Below are 20,663 nucleotides of genomic sequence, written 5' to 3'. Positions count from 1 at the left end.
TTAACATTTTTCACAGAAATTTACAGGGAACACAAATACTAGCTTTTACAATTTTTGTAAGCACGTACGCAACAACCAGGTTAACATACAGAACAATGTTATATACAACACTAGCACACAATCTAGAAAGATACATCATACTACTGTCTACTGGTAAAATATCTTATTAGGTAAATATTCAGATTTCCCAGTGTGTTATTTCCCCCCACACAGCATTTTCAATGTTCTCACAATTCTTGGAAGAACAGTTTGCATATGGTTTCAATGTACGAGACCAGGCCTTACTTCTCACAGCCCAGCGTTAGTAATGAATAGGTTCAAATAATCATATTCTATAATCCTTAATAACAACAACAAAATGTGCAGAGAGAAGTATTAAGAAAAGTATCTAGTTCCTACCAGCATCATCTATTGTCACTGCTGATAAACTTCAGACAGAGAACTAGTATGAAAAATTTGAAACAAAGCCAACTAAATAAAACTACAGCTTTGGCTTTCAACAATAATATTGGTAAGGCCTACATTTTGGATTTCAAAAGCATATCCCTTAACTAACTAGTTGTGTAGTTTTTAGCTATAACGTAAGACAATACTCTGGACTGATAAATGTAAGTCTTTCCATGCTTCAAGTGACTGAAATAAACCAACTATTAGATATTCAGACTTGAAACTGGGGAGAAAAGTACAGCCTTTCTGGGCAATTTTTAGAAACCATGTATTCTTAAATGGATATTATGTTCTATACTGGTGTTGCGTTTAATGACTTACAGCCTCAAACTCACACAGAAAGTCTTTAAAGCTATGGTTGTTGACCTTTAACAAATGCATATAGTAACAATATACTTTAAATATAGAACTATATACAGGCAGTAATAGTTTGCCTATTTTTTTTATTACTAAATTTTACCTTTCTAAAGAGATTTCCCATATAATCTGGCCAGCTTTATTTTAACTGGTTGACCATATCAGAAATGCACTGATACTTCCCTATGATAAACAGTCTTACATAAAAACAAAAATAAATTAAAAAAAACTGTATGCAAAATATTTTTTAAAATTAGCTGTATCGATTTACTGGAAGCCATTTGCATGGTTTATAATAATGGGATTTATTTCAAGGATACCAGATTAATTTTAAACTATGTGATGCAATAAAACAGCTATTTCACAGTGGCTGCACAGACTAGATTGGGGTTGTACTTTTGGAGCAATCAGATTAAACAACTATAACATGTCCAATGCAATTTTCCATGTTGTCAGCTGTTTCAACTGAATGCATGTGACAGTGTGGCTGATAGTAACTTGGTTGCATAATAAAGTTGCTTAGGGTTAGATTCAGCTGAATAACTCATTTAGATTTGAAATCAACAACTCTGTTTGAACTTTGTAAATTATTTCCTTATTTAGATAATACAAGAGTTCATTCACTACAGGTTTCAAGAAGGCTAAACTACCCATAAAGAGATTTGGTCACAATGAACGACACAAACAGTTTCACCTTCTAAAGATGAGGCTGTGTTTGAAATATACCAAGCACTTTTAAATCCATCCCATTGCTGTACAATTCTTACATAAAACAAATACTATTAAACCATTAAACAAAAAAAAAATAAGTCTCAATGCTATAAAGAAATGTTTTGATTACTCACCCACATTGTATTCGATGGTGATTATTCTGTGATGTTACAACTACACTATATTTAAGTCTTGAATACAAAATACCAAGATAGAATAAATATTTTGATAGCAGTAAATAAGTGTATGAAGGAGTTCATATGCAAGACCATATTAGTATTGATTAGAGCTACTCTATGCATCTACATCTTGTACACAGAATCCAAACAACAACCCACGGAACTACAGTATGTATAGTTATTCTACTCATTTTATATCAAATATCAGATCAGTACTTGCATTTAAGTTCTACAGAAAAAGCACCACACAAAGTTAATTTATCAGGTTAAATGGCTATGCATGTATAGAAAAGGTTGCTACTTCTAAAGGCAATACCAGTACCAAACACTATACATTTAAAGGACTCTGATTGCTAACATATGGTTATATGATTAACAGTCTATAGGTCAGGCTAATTAGAGTTTGCATTTTGTTTTACTTCTATCTTTTTAGCTGCAAGAGAACAAACCAATAGAACACATGGACTGTTTATAAAAGTATGTAGTTGATGCTTTATTTCAATTTAACATTGTATCTGTAAAAGAAAATAAAACAAGAGAATTAAGATTTTAGTTTTTAAATAGTATTTTTATGAGTCCCAGATATAGTATGATGATATATATATATATATATATATATATATATATATATATATATATATATATATATATATATATATATATATATATATATATATTTTTTTTTTTTTTTAAAATACTATGATACCAAGTTCTACCAAGTATTCAACAAGTATTAATGCTAAGACTGCAATCCATTTCCTTCAGCAACTCAAAGACTTCTGCACTTCTCGTTTGCTTTCTTTATATATCACATACTAAGAAGCAAAGATGTAACACAAAAAGCTGAAAAGTGTTTTAGGCCAGTTTCTTCGTTCACCACTGATCATTTTATGAAAGCTCAAAATGACCTTAAACAAAGAGTACTACTTCTTTCCATGTCCCCCATGTCCCCCCCCCCCCCCCCCCCCCCCCCCAAAACCTTTTATTCAGTGATTTTCCTCTTAGAAGGGGGAATAAGATGGGAAGGAATATCACTTGGCAGCTCATGACCTTCCAATTTAACCTTGATAAGATGGTTAGCCAGAGCAAATTCCTCGTCATCCAGCATGCCATCTTTGTCAATGTCTGCCAGCTTCCAGATCTTGCCCAGAACGGTGTTGGGCAGCTTGGACTTCACCATCTCCTTCTTGGCGTTGGCGCCTGTCACCTTCCCGTTGACGGGCGACAGGGTGTAGAAGATCTCATCATACATGGGCTTGTCTCGGGCCACCACCCACTCAATCTCGTCGATGCCTTCTCCTGCTCCTTCCCCATAACCGTGGCCGAAGGGGCCGTTCATAGTGCCCTCAAAAGCACCACCCTTCACAACTTGGTTGGGTTTCTGAGTCTCCTCCTGCCGCACCAGCACCATGAGTTGGGCGATATCGTGAGCCAGCATATCGTCCACCATATCTAGTAGCTTGGACTTAAGGGGTTGGAATTTATTCAAATCATGAGACTGTAACAGCTCCTAGGAGAAAATACAAAGTATACATGTGTGAGTATTTCCTATTTATGTACTACTGAACTATAATATTATTATAATAAATAATGATTAAATGCCAATTTGAAGGATATCAGCTTTAAATAAATTACACAAGGTTTTGAGTTGGGGTTCCTTTAATTAACCAGTTTTCCGTTGCATTTCAAGTAAAATGGGGACTGTTTGTGAATAAAGTGTTATTAACACTCAAAGTGGGCCTTTACTTTTCCCAGTAGACTACTTGATAATGCCATATATCCATTTTTCCTTTGCAATCAGTGTCTCTAGCAGCAAACCTTTTAAAATATCAATATAACATTACTTGCTTTCCTTTTTTCTGCCCTATAACAGAAAAATGAACAAACTAGTTAAATATTTACTTTGTTGTGAACCAAAAAAAAAACAAAAAAACACCCCCATAGCACAGTGTAATCTGAATGTCACCTATGTGAGAAAATACTGTAATAAAGACAACACCCCCATTAATAAGTTCATTTTATGGCTTAAAGTAAAAATCATTCATTTTACATGAGATTATTAACAAAATCTAATTTTCATACCTTGGCCTGAATTAAATGAAAATACTGTGTAATAGCCATGGCACTGGCATTACATTGATTTAATCCAAGGCTCTCTAAACATAGAAACTGTGGGTTGGGGGTGCTGAGATAATCATTTTGAAGCAATTGTTGCACTATTTTCTCCAAACCTATTTCTCTCACCTGCATTTTCTTTAGGTTGGGGAAGTCCCCTGGAGAGATCTGATGTTCCTTCTCAATCTTGCTGTAGATCTCCCCTAAACTGCCAATTAGTTCTTTTTTCTTGTTTTCTTTTCCAAACACAGCAGGCATCTCTTTCTTCAGAGAGCTAATAATGTAGGCATGAACCTGCAAAAACAATTTAAACAAATTAAGACAAAGCAAGAATCCCTGGCAAATACATTTTACCCCTATGTATTGATTTTTCATGGTGGTTAATTTAGCACTACCCTGCTGTACTCAGGATTTAGGTGCTTGTGGTCCCTGGGTACTTATACCAAAGTATAAACTGTTATGTCCCACATTAGGCAAGTATTTCTAAGCACATGCACCATTCCTTGAAAACGTAACATTTGTTATATTAAATAAATATACTTTTTTTTTTGTAACGTCAACACTTGCATGCCTATGGCAGACCATACATTATCCTTTAAACTTTCAGGGAGAATATTAAGATCAAAATTAAAGGTTGTTTTTATATGGAGATCATCCGATGTCAGAATGTTTATCAATAATGAATGACAAGAGGCATAAAAACTAAATTATATATGTCTATACTACTCTCTAACTGGCTGAACAGTGCTGAATTTAATTTGGCTAAATATACAATACCGTGTTTGTATGGAAAGCTTTCTAGTATAATAACCCAATTTGTAGCCATCAACAATAAAATACTTTAACAATAAAGTGTTTTAAAAGCTGCAACATTTAATAAATCACTAATAAGCAGTAAGGGATAAGAACAAATAAAACGACTGAGCTTTAAACATGTACATTTCTGGGAAGTCTTTACTAGACGCAGTCATTACAATACACAACTCCAAATGGCCAAGTACAAATGCCACAAAAAGGCGCCAGCTACTTAATTCCATTATAACTGTACTCGTGGATAATAAAGCCGGATGGTTATTACATAAACGTTGACAGCCTGGAAGTGTATAGTGCATCTGTACGTGTGAGTGATGACTGCCAGGAAACTAAGATGCCAGGAGATGTTCTGTTCAGCAGCTCACAGCTGTTTAAAGGCTGGCCCTGGAGTGCTAATAATGGAGAAACCCTCTGGTCTCGTCCTGTTACAGGGCAGCCCCAGGACTATACCATCTGGACTCTGCACGCTGCAGCTTCTGACGGAACACAGGATCCTCCCAAGGACACAACAGGAGACAAGAACTGTATGTACTGCACACTACTGGAAGTGGATGTGCAAGGTGAGAGACTAGGCAATGCTCCCTTTATCTGTCAAATTGCTGTTATTTTTTTAAAGACCTCCAATTTCCGCAGTACAGTGGTCCCTCGCTAACAGACACATTATGCCACACAGTTAGATATGTCGGACACAACTTATGTCCCCCAGTAATAACCAATTTAGCGTGATGGTTTTTGTAGTCTTTATAATTGCTTTTTGCAAAGAAAGTCACTCATACCAACAAAATAAAGAGTAACAAGTAGGCTATGCGTTTTACTAGCACCCATGCATACACTGTAAATGTTCTATTTAAGTTTAAAAATGATTTATTTCTGTAAAGTGTCTGCAGTATATGCAAGGTACTTTATAGTATCATAACATGCCAATGCCTCGCCATGATCTATTTCTTTGTTACCAGTACCCTCTAGGCTAAAGAACAAAAAAGTGTGCTACATATTTGATTTTACTACTGTACTGTATTGACCTACTGTACAGATCTATAGTTTTACATAATGTGTACAGAGAATACAATGTTATTTCAGCACAATGATTTATACATTTAAAATAAAATTAGCACTATAAAATGTGTGTGTGTGTGTGTGCGCATCTTTAAATTATTATTATTATTATTTTTTTTAAAACTGGACAATCATTATTTCAGGCCTCTCTGTTAACCAGCATGTCCAGTTTAGCGAGGGACTACTGTGTGCCTACAGAATAAGTGAATTTTACAATCACAGAAATGAGTTAATTACACTATATAACTTTTTATTCCTGGGTAGTAAGTGTTATTTCCTAATTGCTTATGCCTCAAAAGTATAGAAAATGGCTATTATTCCCCACAAACTTTGCTTTTGTGACCAGGACAGGTAAATTTCAAAATATCACTATTTCCAATGAGAAAACGGGTGAATGTGTCTTTTCGTTCACAAAGTCAGAAAAAAACAACATATGAATCCAAATTAACATGCATTTATACTAAAGTAATATAAAAATGACTACAAAAGATTTAGAAGTGAATTGTATTTAGAGATTTACGATTATACTGTAAATTTACAGTATAATCGTAAATCTAAAAAAACTGATAATGTCCTGATAATGTGGGCTCACTCAGAGTTTCAGCTGCAATGTCAGAATTACCTCTTTACTTTAGTAATGGGAAATCCAAAATTCAACACTCTCAATGCAAGTAAAACACTTGAAAACTTCCTAATTGACTTAATGTGTTGACCTTGACAAAGTAAGCTTTTCAGACGGGAGATTTCATTGAGCCATTGCTGTTCAACACCCAGCTTAACTTCCCTGAAGGAATTAGACAGAGAATGCTGAGGAATGATCTCACAGCCTGCTGAAATATTAAACACCTTGCAACATCGTATTTGTGTCATGGTGATCATGCACTTAGACAGGAGTTTTTATTTTTGGTCCAATCCTACGAGTATCTCAAAACAGAGTTACATTTCATTAAAATTACAACCTAAATCTAATATGTTGTAATAAACACTTTTTTTCTAAGCTAATAAAAGAAAGATTGGTCAATACACTAACTCTGCACAGGATTTATTTAATCAAGATCAACAACTGGAAAGTGGTTCTGTGCATACAAAATCAACCGACTATGCACACAGAAAAGTTCTGATAGTTTATTTTTATATCTCTGCCCTACGCAGTGCAGCAAAGCCAAGCAGCCCACATGCAGGTATGAAACATAAGTACAGAACACCCTGCTGAGTGTATCACTGTGGAGAAGTGCTGCACCCTAGTGCATCGGGCTCTTTAAAAGAACTGGCAGGATCTGTGGACGTGGACACTGAATACATAGAGAAGAAAATGTTCTTATAATTGATGCATCACAAGGGGTGGTAATTGTAAGCTGTTCCATCTAACAATAATTAGGTTCTGGTGTCCCAAAGTTAATGCTGTTAGAGGACCAAGGTCATTATCTAACGAAATTGTGATTGGAATCATTAATCTTGTATAAAGCCTTTGCCATGTTTATGCTTTGTTTCCAGTGAAAGCAATACAATGATTGGTTGGTAGTGGGGGCCTATTGGAGGTTTAACATTTGACACAAATAGAAACTTTGGGTTTAAATTTCTCGACTTACACTCAAGTAAATACGGTAATACTGTAGGTTACGTTATAGATTCTTTGTTTCTTGAAAGGCATACTTTTTAGGTTAAAGACTGTATTCCACCACTATCACTGCAAATAAACAAAAACAAGAATGAAAACAAATAAAATAAATACAAGGTATACTAATGCAAATGATAAGGTTGCTCCTACTGAATGTTCTCACTGGTTAAAAAAATGACAGATATCTTTGTTCACCTTAGCAAGCCTTGCCCTCTTGATCAGGTCATTCAGCTTCCTCAAAGCAGCATTTCTGGGTAGACTCTGAATATCCTTAAAGAGGTCTTGCTCCTCTGCCTCAAAGAGCTTGCGGTTGTCAGGAATGTGCAGCGGGTGAGACCAGAAGGAGCCGATGTAAACCCGGATCACCTCTGGAGTGTTGACTATCTTCCCCAGAGACCACATCAAGGCACCATAGACCCTCATCAGTTGCTGTGTCTCGATCTGGTCAGCTTTGTTCAGGACCACACGGATCTTGTCCTCGTGGTTCTTCAGCGCCTTGATCACTTCAGAGAACTCGTCCGAGATGTCCAGTTTGTGGGCATCAAACAGGAGAATGATTCGGTCAACTCTCTCCGCAAACCACTCCAGCACCGCAGCAAAGTCATAGCCTGTGAAAGAGAAGGACAAAACTCACTGGGTTGTTGCAGCAAGATATAGACAACTTAACAGATCATTATTAGAATAGCAGGGGAAAATGGTTTTGTGGAGGGAAAACATTTCAGTTTTTGAGTCTATAGTGTAAAGCCATGTAGAAAACTGCTGATGGCAATTGCTAGGTCGATTAGCTATATGCACACAGCTCAAATTCCATGGGTTAGTCTTTAACTCAGCACAATGTAGTTGGATATAAGAGCCCTGAACTTGGTGAACAGAATTTGGTGTACCTGAGCTGAAGTTATCACCACATTTATTGTTCCTGGACCTCCTTTGATGTCTGCAGTATTGAAAGAGTTTAAATTATTATTTTACTTTCAAAGATTTGTTCCTTTAGGAAACAAAATGTCTTACAAAAATGATGCCCCCTCCCCCCATGTTAATACATAAAAAAAATTAAAAACTGCAACTATTGTGACATGCTTGTTGACACAGTAATTCCATTTATATTTTCCCTGAAGGATGTGTGATGGAAATCCTTTTTCCCTTCAGGACACAGATATTTTACACCATATCAGAGTTTTCTGTCAGCACCAGAGAGGGGGAGGAAATCAGGGCATGGAACTGGGTTACTCTGTTTAAGAGCTGAATCAAATGGCCACAACTGCTTATGTGTTGTACTTTCCTTAAAAAATGTCCTTAATGCATGAAACAGGTAAAGAATTTGACCTCTTCACAGTATCTTCATGAGCCAGAAGCACTTTTGTGAAAAAGGTTATTGTGAAAGTAGAGATCCCCCAGCCCCCCCACGATTTGCACCATTTTCACACACTTGCTCACAATTGACTGTAGGAAACTGTCTAAAACATACAAATATGATATGCCGCTACTTTTTATAAAAGCGTGTACTTATGCAGTGGTGCCTGCAATCTAAATTGATAGAAGATATGAAACAAGTATTCCTTACAAGTATTATGCAAAACTTCAAAACACTCAATCATAATTCTAAGCTAAAACTTATAAGAAATTAGACAAAAGTTTCAGGCTTCTTAAAAGCAGTTCCTGTTAAAATCTCATCATACAACAGGATTACTATGGTTTCTTTTTTAAGGCTATAATAAAGTGTCAAAAATGGTTTGAGAACACTTTCCCCAACATCATGTATATGGTTTTATTTTATACAGTATATTTAAATAAATAGACATATTTCCCAGAAGGAAATGAAAAGTACTGGATAAACAGGATATATATACTTTCTATAGATATATTTAACATTTGCTACACAGGACAACCTTGTTTTGACAGGTCTTTGGGAGTTCACACTGATCAAATCTTATTCTGTATACTGGATTATGTAAACAGTTTTAAGACAGTGTGACAAAGGGCATCATCCTTTTTCCATTCTGCTATGTGTAAAGTTTAAAAAAAAACAAAAAAAACACCACTTTTTAACTGTACTGTACTTGCTTGCTTCTACCTAAGATAGCAGGTTGTTATCTTTTCAAAACCATTAAAAAAACTAAATGGGTTATTTTATAATTAAAACAAAACAAAAAAAAGCAACATTGTGAAGCTCAATGAGCCATACATGGCCTTTGTTGGACAGCCAAATGAAGCTGGCAAAAATCATATTTTTGGTTTGGCTAAAAATCTGTTTATAAAAAATAAAATGCTAGCTGCTGGCCAACATGAGATAGATGTTCATGTCTAGTAGAGTTAGTAGGCTAAACCTTTTTCCTTTGAACAAATCCAAAAAACGATTGAAAGAATATGGCTGGAAAAAAGTATTTAACCAGTATTTCCAAATTGCACATAAGCAAGCAAGCGGACAATCATAAATCTCTGGATTATGCTCATGTTTTAATATTCTTTAGCGCTACATTAGAAGACAAGGAAATCAGAAGGAAAAAAACTAAACTTATGTTCACTGATTTAATAACTTAATAAAGCACACACCAAAACAAAACATATCAGCACAATAAATAAATATTTGAATGTACTATTATGTTAACTTTTGTATTTTTATTTTAAACAAATAAGCTGTCTTTTTAGTAATGATTTTTGCCAACCATTAACTCTCATTTTACAAACGTTGCTTGGCATCTGTAGTTTCTTTCCTGTTATGCAACTATAAAACAGAGTAGTCTGTTTTTGTTATAGCTGTTCCTGGTGAATAAATGTTTATTCACAGCCAGACTTCTGATAAGATTAAAATCTTGTAAGAATACAAGACAATAGTGAGTTTGCACAGGTGGTGATGGAAACAGATTTGGGCATCCAGCTAAATCACTAAATAGATCAAGGGTTTGTTTAGGTATAAAAAATGTCACATCTTACATTATTTTGTTCTGTATATACAATACTATCAGGTTAAAAGCTGTATAATGAGTTGAATAGTATTTTTGTAAAAATCATGCCTCCTGCGTGGATATTGAGTTGGTGGCAATCCTCCACCACATCAGGTTGACAATCTTACACTGTGTTGTACAAGATGAAAATGTTTTATCATCTACAATAGCTTTAATTATTCTGACATGAACTTGCACACAAAAAAAAAAAAACTGTCAGTGGTGTATAAAGGATGTGTAAACAAAGTGTTAAAATCTAGTCATTATTACTGGGAGCAATAAACTCCCAGTGGAGCCAATCGTTTCTACTTGCACACTCCAGACCAAAATATCCTTAATAAAAGAAAAACGCACAACCTGAACAGGACTAATGGAAAATGACAAAAAACTAGTAGGAAGTTGAATTGCTTTGTCAGAAGAACATACCAGAGTTCAACGTCACACAGCATCTCACTTCCAACACGTCTTAACCATCTGCTGTGGAATGCTACAGAAGAACGCAGAACAAAGAACTCCAATGTACAGTAATATAATGGTCTCAGTCCAGCACCAGCTGCACCACTAAAAACAATGCATTGAGCTTTTGTGTTGACACTACTTGTAGGTTAAATGTTTGTGTCAATTTCAGTTGATTGCTATTCATAGTCAAGAACACAACTGTGCCCCTCCTATTAGTATTGATTTAGTTTTTAACTTCGATTTACAGATGTGACCCGTAAGATATAAATCTCCTTATTAGGGAACAGACTATAAATACAGTGTTGAATAATCCAAGCTGGTCAAAGTACATAAGAGTAACTTATCAAAGGAATATATATATACTGTATGATAATGATTACAAGGTCAAATGGTAACATTTACACTCAGCTGATCAGGGATGATCAGTGTATACACATGTTGTACTTAAAACAGCAATCGGTAGGAGAAAAATCACCTCCAAAACGCAATTTAGATTTTTAAAAGGCTGTAAAAAGTGCAAGACTCTACAAAAGCAGAATTTATTTGTTTAAAACATACAACTTGTTCATGTTTAATAGTTAAATACATAAACTTGTTTCATTTGCACCCATAAATTCATGCACTGCTTGGCAACAACAAAGAATCGATTTATTTATTTATTTATTTATTTATTTTTTAAGTACAGCAAGAAGTTAAGGTTGTTAATGTTTTTCAGCAAGGTTTACAGTTAAAATGATATTCAATGTCTTACATTATATAATAACATAGGCCTGTACTAAGTCGCAATTTTGGCACCACCAGAATCAGAATTTGATTTAATTCAGGACTATTATACAGGGCAAAGGGGTCACTTTAACACTTATGCTGCTATTGTGGAGAAGGGAAAAAAAAACAAAAAAACACTTACCACAAAGCAATAACACTAGATGGAGGCTCCAAACAGACAAGATTCTATGATTACTGTACAACCACAGGTCATAGAGGGTGTCCATGACTGGATTACAGAGTTACAGTAAAAATATATACAATACTGTACCTAGACAGTATTATACATACCTGTACCATAGAGAAGTAAAATGAGAAAACTATTTTAATGCTTTAAAAAAAATATATACTGGACAGGGACAGTATAATAAACACAACAATGCCTAAAAAAAAAAAAAAAACTGTTATTTGCACAAACCTATTTAAACCATTTGCATAGAAAGATGTTCACTTGTTCATACTGTACCTTCCTGCTGGCATTCAGGTTTTCTCTGTGTTGTTCTAAGTAGGCATCTTTTCTTTTCAGAATATGTGAAAGAATTTGCCTTGTGATTTTATATTGTTCACTTTTTTTGTGTTGGTTTTGGTATACTTTCGGCTTTTTTTAATAAGCGCATATTTTCTTTCAAGAGACAGCTTGTTGTGTGGACATTTAGATATTTTACTGTTCAACAACAGCACAGTTCAAAAGGGCACTGGCAGAACACGTGAGTCTATATGCAGCATCTTGATTTATTTTTTTATAAAATGACTTGGTGCTGGATTGCACAGTCAGATTTACATTGATTTTAGGAAGAAGAGACTTAAGAATCATGCGGGATTCCAGAATAGACAGGTTCTGGATTGTAGAAGGTATCACACCATTCATTTCAAGAGAGATTTGGTCAGGACTCAAATCATGCTGGATTAGACAGGTTTTACTGCATATACATCGTTCACTGCTTAAAATAAAAATGTTGCCATATACTGGCATTTTCTCCTCAATCTGATGAATAGCATGAGAGTTTCCCCAGGAATTTATGCAAAGCTGCTGTGCATTTCTTTGTCCATCTCAATCAGAAAGCCTACTCATAAAAAAAAGTAGAGAACATAACACATGGTGTATCACTGGGAAACTGCAAAGCCAATACTCCAAGAGGGAAGTTCCATAACGTGCAGCCATTCACAGCACAGGAACAGAGAAAATGTTTTATGGCAGGGGTACTCTATTTTTATGAAGGTCCAAAATTCTTGGTTACAGCAAGGTGAAGGTCAGGAGCGCATTCCATTCCTATCCCCATACTGACTTTTTACTGCATGAGTTATTTCCCTGCCATAACAACAAAATTGTATAACTACTGTATTCTTGTGTCTGTGTCAGCATAGCCAAACACTGAGTTTAACCATTGCAAAAACAAAGCAAACTGAAGCAAACAAAACTGAAGCGCAAGAAAAAAACAACTGAAAAATCACTGTGCTTTCTCTTTCAAATAAATCAAAAATAAAAACACCTTACAAATAATACAAAATACAGTAATATTACATTCAGAACATTTATAAATCAGCTAATAGTTACAGTAAGCTGGAGAAGTGGCAGGTCCTCAAAGGCCTTGAGTTACAGGGGAGCTCAGCAAGAGCAAAGATTTGCATCGGTCAGAACAGAACTTTGATATTAATATTAATAATGTTCGTCTTGGAGAATGAATACCTGACACATTGTGTGATTTACAGATACTTAAGACAGGAAACTTTAACTGCATGTGTGCCTGACTTGGATCGCAGAATTTGACAATTTTAATCACCAATACAATCAGCATACTTATTGCTAAGCTTTCCACACATAGCATGTTTTGGTGGATGGTGGAATGGTGCGCTGTTTGTTGTGGGCCCGGGTTCTGTCTGTTCTGTCATAGTTTTCAAAGTGAAGTCTTGTACACACGAGTAGTATGATCCGGAGTCAGGAGTACTAACAGCAACACAAATACGCGTTGTTTCTAATGTGTTTTTAAAAAGATCATTATATTGTATGTTTTACCGGCAATATTCTTTTAATCAGCTTGGAAAAGCTACTTAAAAATGGGCTTTGTAGCACCAGCACTTGTCATTGTTTTCTTGGTCTTTGTGAAGTGCGATTTTCTGAACTCGTACCATAAGGTATGACAATTGTATTTTTGTGTACTTTCAAAAAAATTACTAAAAACAGACATAAAGATGGGATGTTGACACCACCGTTTCACTTCATTTGAGCTGCTAATACTGTTGACTAGTACATTTTGTTTCATTCATAGCTCGCACCGAGTATCGGCTACTTACTGTGTTAACAGGAAATAAAGGAGTTTGTTATTCTTTCTAATTGGGTATCATTTTGGTGTACCCCGGCTCTTGTAAGTCAGCTACCTCATTAAATCTATTTGCGGATACAAAGATATTTAGTAAGCAAACGGTTTGAGTGGGGTAAAGATGGCAACACATTTCCCACCCTCAAACCCTACAAGCCAGTGGGGGTCGTCTAACATTTACTGCACTACACTTTAGAAAGCCCCTTTTTAGGGTGTGGTACAACAAAGTGCATTGCGATGCTACTGCTTAATTAAAGTGCACCATCAAAATACAAATTATAGATGACTAGACAACAGTTTGATTGTATCAATTGCTTACCTTTAAGGAGAACCACAAATCTAGTGGTAAGTGCCAATACTGTACCTGTATTCAACTGGTCAAGTTAGGAAATAGGTTAAATGCAATTAGTAAGTTAATCATTGTAATCTCCAATGACATGGAAATGTAACTTGACTGCTTGTTCTTTAAACAAGTCCACTTCATGCCATGACGGTGCAACCAAGCTCCCAGTTTCGAGGTTTGGAATTGTTAAGTACATTCGAGACACATTAATTTTCATTGAAGCTCGGCTGAGCTGTACTGGAAAATATTTGACATCTTTGGAATATGACCCCACAGAGAATCCATGCAGGATTTTCCAACATTAGCACTGTCATGATTTTTATTTTTTTTTAAATATATTCAGGTACATAGTATGCCATGGAAAAAAAGTGTACCAGTACAGTAGCAGGAGCTTGCAAGAGTGAATCCTACAGACTTGCATTACAGCAGTGTATTATTGGACTGGCAGGAGTTCAGTGTTAATATCAAGGGACTTAGCTATTAGAGGCAGTTCCTACTAGATGCAGCAGCGACATTTTGCTAACAGCTCAAATGTCTTTTCGCAAGCTGCAATCATTAAATGCCATGAGGGCAAATAAGCCATTACTGCCTTTTTCTTAAATACCTCCATACGGGCATCTACGGAGCCAGCTATAACCCTCCTCTTGAGCTGGACAGGGGAGAAAGGAAAATAGCAAGACAGAAGAAAATGAGAAAAAGGACAAACAAAAGACAGCTTTGAAAACAAAACATAACATGTTGGTTTAATTACAATTAAGATACACCAGTTAGGGATATGCTTTTGGTAGATTTTTATGAATGTTTAAATGCTATGCAGATGTCAGCATTTAAACATTTAATCCATATATACATACATACACAGACACTCTCTTTATATTCCATTCTGATATATGCCGACAGCCCTGGTTAGTATTTTCCACGCGAAGAACCCTTAATTAAGCAAATAACGTTTTAACATCGCAAAGACTGAACTACAGTTTAAAACAAGCACACACCAAAGAACATATTGAAATTTGTGCTGTCACTTGATTAAAATTTTTGATCAGTTAATTTATGGGCATTTGTTGATTAACCTGTTGAGTAAATCGGTAGATTCATCCGTGCACATTAACGATCTTACAGCGGGTAATTATTCGTTTTTCACATGTTTAAATGGTAATGCCAACAGTTGATTTTTTAAATCTGGCTTTTTGTACATTTAACGTGTTTTGAGATGACAATATAAAGAAAATAAAGAGTGGTTATGATCTGTAATAAATGCATGCCACGTTTAATTTGTAAACCACTACTGTGTTATTACTGGCATTTAATCGCTTCCGAGTTGCTACAGTGTCAGTGAGAAGGAAAAAAAAAAAAAAAAAAAAAAAAAAAAAAGCCCACTTTTTCCCTCTGGAAATCCTAAAATACATGGACAGTGCGAGAAACTCTGTTAGAAATTTGGTCAGACACCAAAATCCAAGCTGAACTGGACAAAACTAGTAAACACTAGTAAAATATATTCAGTCTTTTCTCAAATTACTTTGTTTAATGCTTTCAGTAGGACAGTAGTGCAGAATTGCAGGCATTCAACACATGTATTCATTAAATTAGCAAAGTGCACCCCTCCCCCACGCCCCCCTCCCCTGCTTGGTTCCACAGCAATATGTAACAATCTAAAACATGCTATTAAGAACTGGTGTTTTTAATAAAACTGTGTTGAGAACACAAATTAACTCAGTCCTCAAAACAAAACAAAAAAAAACAAAAAAAAAAAAAAAAAAAAAAAAAAAAAAAAAAAAAAAAAAAAAAAAAAAAAAAAAAAAAACTTTAGCTTGCATCCAAACAAACTCAGTCCCTTTGCTCGCAGATAAGTGTGAACAGCAAGCGCATTGACACGCCGTTTCAAACTAAACGAAATTCTTGAAATGGACCCAGTGTGAACGCAACCTAAAAGCGTGTGTCTGCAAGCCTCCTTTATAGCAGAGTAGCGTAAAACGAAAGAGTAGTTTCTTAGTTTTCAGCGTTTTATTTTGCCTTTTTGTATATACACTCACAACCTGTCTCTTTAAATATATCCTGTGCGCAATTATATCCCCATCACAAAAACATGAAACCTTTTTGGTTTCTGTTTTATATAAATACGTAAATAACCATCCTTCAACTTAGAATCTGCCAAATTATCTACCTGTACTGCAACTAATAACTGTAATACTGCATTAAAAAAACACAACACATGTTTACAGTCACCAAATGTATGCATGTGTACTGCTTTATCAAGAATTAGGTTTTATTTTACAGGGAAAGACAAAAAAATGGGTGAGAGAAAAAAATATATAGGCTATACATGTGAAGCAACAGATGAACAGATGCTGAATCACTCTGGGTGGGTGATTTGTGGCCTACTCAAAGAAACTACAAAATGATATTGAAAAAGTCTACAGGAAGCCATAACAGTAGTACAGTATCTCAGAATGTTAAATTATAACAGTATGTTAAATTTCAAAATGTCACATTTTTCATTAAGCATATGGAAGACTGCAAAATGGTATGTAATGAAATATGTTAATGTAACATAATTCGGCAGGTTTCATTCCACTTCATGATGATGGGTGATGAAAAGAGTTTGGCCATAGCTGTATATATGAGATATTTAGATCATTTTTTGTATTTTTTTCTTAAAGTCCTAAATTTCCACTTGAATAATTGCGAGCACAGGAGGTGATGAAGGGATGTTTAATGCTCTGCTTTGAAAAGCTTTGGACTGCTGACAAGCAGAATAAGACCCTTTGATGTAACAGTGCTAGAGTAAACAAACATTGAGTCCTGCCATTCACACTCCTAAATTAGTATGGAGCAGGCCCAGTTTCAAGAAAACCTAAAGCAACTGGTTTGTGTTTTATTTTAAGAATAAAAACACAGCTGTAGAGATAGTGGTATGATGACACAGAAAAAAGAAAAGAAATGCCATTTAATCTGGGACATCTCTTCTTAGTGGCCATTAGTTTAAAATAAGATTGTAGATAGTATCAAGCACAACTGATATTATCAGTGCTGATATTATGACCGTAGGTTTCTGTCAAAAATAGTAATGTAACTGATATACTGTAACTTACTTACTCGTAAGGTAACAGGAAATTAAGAAACAGACAACCCACGGTGCACAAAACGATTTCCTCCGAGCGGGCGTTAAAAACGCGCACCAAACAACAAACTGCTTCTGGTCGAAAAAACCATTTAACCAACTTACTCCCAACTTGGTAGGCATCATCCCGGTGACAACAGAATTCAAATATGGCAAAATTGTGTTGTTTTCTTAAACAGGATGTCAGAAATTCAGGCATAAACATTCCCAATTCTGACACACAACTCCAGTTGTTCCTGAACACTTCTATCTGCCCACAGGGAAACTGCCTACACTTCCTAAGAGTCCCAAGGCTGTACTTTTCTCACAATCGCACTCGCTGCCCGGCATGTTTGTTGCTTTTCTTTCCAGAGTGTAATGAAAATCGTTAACCCCCCCTGGCTCGGCTTGGAGCCGGATTCAGATGTCTTGTGAGGCTAGAGTTTCACGGTTTGGTTCTCGACAAATAGCCCGAGGAGAACCACCTGCACTTGTATCGTACTGCGTCCTCACCGGTCGGTTGTGCAAGTAGAGAATGGGTATTTTGTGTTTTTTTTTTTTTTTTTTTTTTTAAAACCATAAACCTGAATTTCAGTTTTTGTAATAATGTCAATCATTCAATACTCTTTGTACATAAAGAAAACATCTTTCAAAAGATGGGCAGTGTGCAAAGACATTTCTACTGACCAATCTGCAATTTTTGTGGACCTACGTATAACAGAATACAGCTGTTCGAGTGACTTGTGACTGGGGTGGGATGAAAAAGAAAGAAAAAAAACCTTGTAGCCAGATAAACAAACAACAGAAAAAAACTTTATATACTGTTAAGATTATTTTTGTTATTTCGGAACAATAAATTCATGACCAGTAATTATTTTAAAGTTAGGTTAACATTTATATTTACAAAATTAATAATTTATGTATATAATATATATATATATATATATATATATATATATATATATATATATATATATATATATATATATATTATTTAGGGTTAATAAAATTATTTTAGTAAATAAAACACTTACTGTTAAAAGGCTAATATGGCAATTGGTTAAACACCCCAGTTAACTTTAAGCTTGCTTTGCAGTATGCAGTAGTGTATTATTAGTGTTTCCTTCTAATTGTTTGTACAAATCGTTATTGACAAACCAGGAAGCAGTTGAGAAATTGGAAAACAACGTGCACAGCGTGTGAGCTGCAGTAATAAACCTGTAGGATTGTAATCTGGCTGCATCCATTCAAATTATTTATGTAGTTATTTCTTCACCACATCCAACAGACACACGGGAGGCAATGGGGCGTAAAACGCAATACTCACAATTCTCAGATTCAATCTAAATTGCCTAAATCCGAAATGAGGACATTCAACACAGTAAGTTAACGTTTGTGTATGTACTGGCAAAACATACATGCAATGTATTATATAAACTAAAAATTGATGCGTTTCAGTGTTTATTTTTAATTACCAAAAATAACAGATTTTGCCAAATAATTATAAAAACTGAGAAGACCCCCAAACAACAAAAAATAAAAAATGAAAAATTCAAGAACATACCCATGCAATAAAATAGTCAATAGATACATTAAGCACAAAAAAATAAACAGATATTGTAGGTGTTCATTTAATACAATATGTGATATCATTGGTGTCCATTTTTATTCAGCCTTTTGGACATTTTATTTTATCAAAAAACAAAGAGTTTCCATTTTGTTTAAGGGCACATTGCTTACAGTGCCTGTAGTGTAACATTTCAACACAGGTGCAATAGCTAGCCCTTGATCTAAGGCAGCGTTTGGCTTAATTTTAAAGTACTGTTGGATTGAATATGTTAAGGGAGGGATTATTTTCCTTAAAAAAACTATAGGGTTCAATTGTACTAGGATCCTAATTATTAATGTGCAATAGGGAACTAGCAAGCACACTTGGAGAAACTTGCCCTCTAAAACATGCTATATAAATATACCCTATTGATGGCACTATTTTATTTAAGTACATAATTTCACAGACTTCCAATTACTCATTAAAACATAGCCGGTCATCTTCTACTGCTTTGCCTTAAGTCAAAAGGTTGTTCTACAAATACCAATGAAGTCCATGCACTACATATCCGACACACTCAATTTATATTGTAATGAGTAAAAGCCTTGAAATATGTAGAACTTCAAACATTCACTGTGATTAATATAATAAAAATACTATCAGAAGCAAAACAGTTCCATCAACAGAAGACTGCCAAATGGATACTAGGCCTGAAGCATGTCACACCAAAGTGTCCCAGTGCCCAATTTAAACATTTCACAGTTTGGACTTTCAGCTATGCCAACAATGCACAGACCTTTCTCATACACTACACTACAGCCACACCAAAGCTATATTTGTCTGTGACACTGGTTTGCTAATTAAATGTGTTGCCTGACCCAGCCCAAGGCTAAGAAATCATGCCAAACACACTTCCAAACCAAGGAGGGGGAGAAAATACAGTCAACCTCGCTTAACTCGACTGCTGGACAGCTCAACACTGGGTCCTGTATTTTCTTCATACAAAATATATGCATCCTGCCTTAACTGTTTTATTCGACACCACGCTTTAGACTGCTCAACTTATGAGCAGTACTGAAGGGATAACAAATATTAAAAACTTTAGTGGACAACTCGACACAGTCGTTTCAAGTGACGGAATTCTACTTGACACTTGTTTCACTTAACTGACCTGACTGGAAACGGATCGTTCATTCATTCACTCACAAATACTGAGTGCAGCTGGTGAACCGATGTTGTAACAATAGGAACGGGAAAAATTAGTTCTCGTTCAACTGGCTTTAAGGCTCAGGTTATTCAGGATAACAAGCTTGTCAGCATGCGAAACAATACTTGATTTCTGTGTGAAACTGTAAATTGTTTATTATTGTTTTTGTTCCATAAGTGTTACAATTGAGAAATATTATACAGTAAACAATTTTTGATATATATATATATATACAGTGCCTTACAAAGTAGTCAGACCCCTGACCAATTCTCTCATAATATCGAATTACAAATGGTACATTGAAATTTCGTTCTGTTCGATATTTTATTTTAAAACACCTAAACTCAAAATCAATTATTGTAAGGTGACATTGGTTTTATGTTGGGAAATATTTAAGAAAAATAAAAAACTGAAATATCTTGCTTGCATAAGCATTCAACCCCCACACATTAATATTTGGTAGAGCCACCTTTCGCTGCAATAACAGCTTTAAGTCTTTTGGGGTAAGTATGCACCAGCTTTGCACACAGTGTCGGAGTGATTTTGGCCCATTCTTCTTGGCAGATTTTCTCCAGGTTGTTCAGGTTGGTTGGACGACACTTGTGGACCACAATTTTCAAATAGTGCCACAGATTCTCAATGGGACTGAGATCAGGACTTTGACTGGGCCACTGTAGGACATTC

The 20,663-nt window shown here is 35.3% G+C and overlaps 1 protein-coding gene across 2 annotated transcripts in view; it reads right to left on the bottom strand.

The window, feature by feature from the left end:
* Positions 1-2,667: 2,667 nt before the first annotated feature.
* The window catches only part of ehd3 (EH-domain containing 3), a 36,888-nt gene continuing 18,892 nt past the window's right edge, over positions 2,668-20,663 (bottom strand). The window contains exons 4-7 of one of the 2 annotated variants that reach the window (XM_041252736.1): positions 14,728-14,772; positions 7,492-7,904; positions 3,939-4,103; positions 2,668-3,204 (exon numbers count right to left, since the gene is read on the bottom strand). In XM_041252736.1, coding sequence (XP_041108670.1) covers positions 2,677-3,204; positions 3,939-4,103; positions 7,492-7,904; positions 14,728-14,772 — 1,151 coding nt within the window. In that variant the 3' untranslated portion in view covers positions 2,668-2,676. The remainder of the gene's footprint in view (positions 3,205-3,938; positions 4,104-7,491; positions 7,905-14,727; positions 14,773-20,663) is intronic. The other variant, XM_041252737.1, reaches the window with a different exon arrangement.

This window comes from Polyodon spathula, chromosome 6, assembly GCF_017654505.1.
Source record: "Polyodon spathula isolate WHYD16114869_AA chromosome 6, ASM1765450v1, whole genome shotgun sequence".
NCBI classification, from domain to species: domain Eukaryota; kingdom Metazoa; phylum Chordata; class Actinopteri; order Acipenseriformes; family Polyodontidae; genus Polyodon; species Polyodon spathula.
This window is presented reverse-complemented; position numbering and strand designations above follow the sequence as displayed.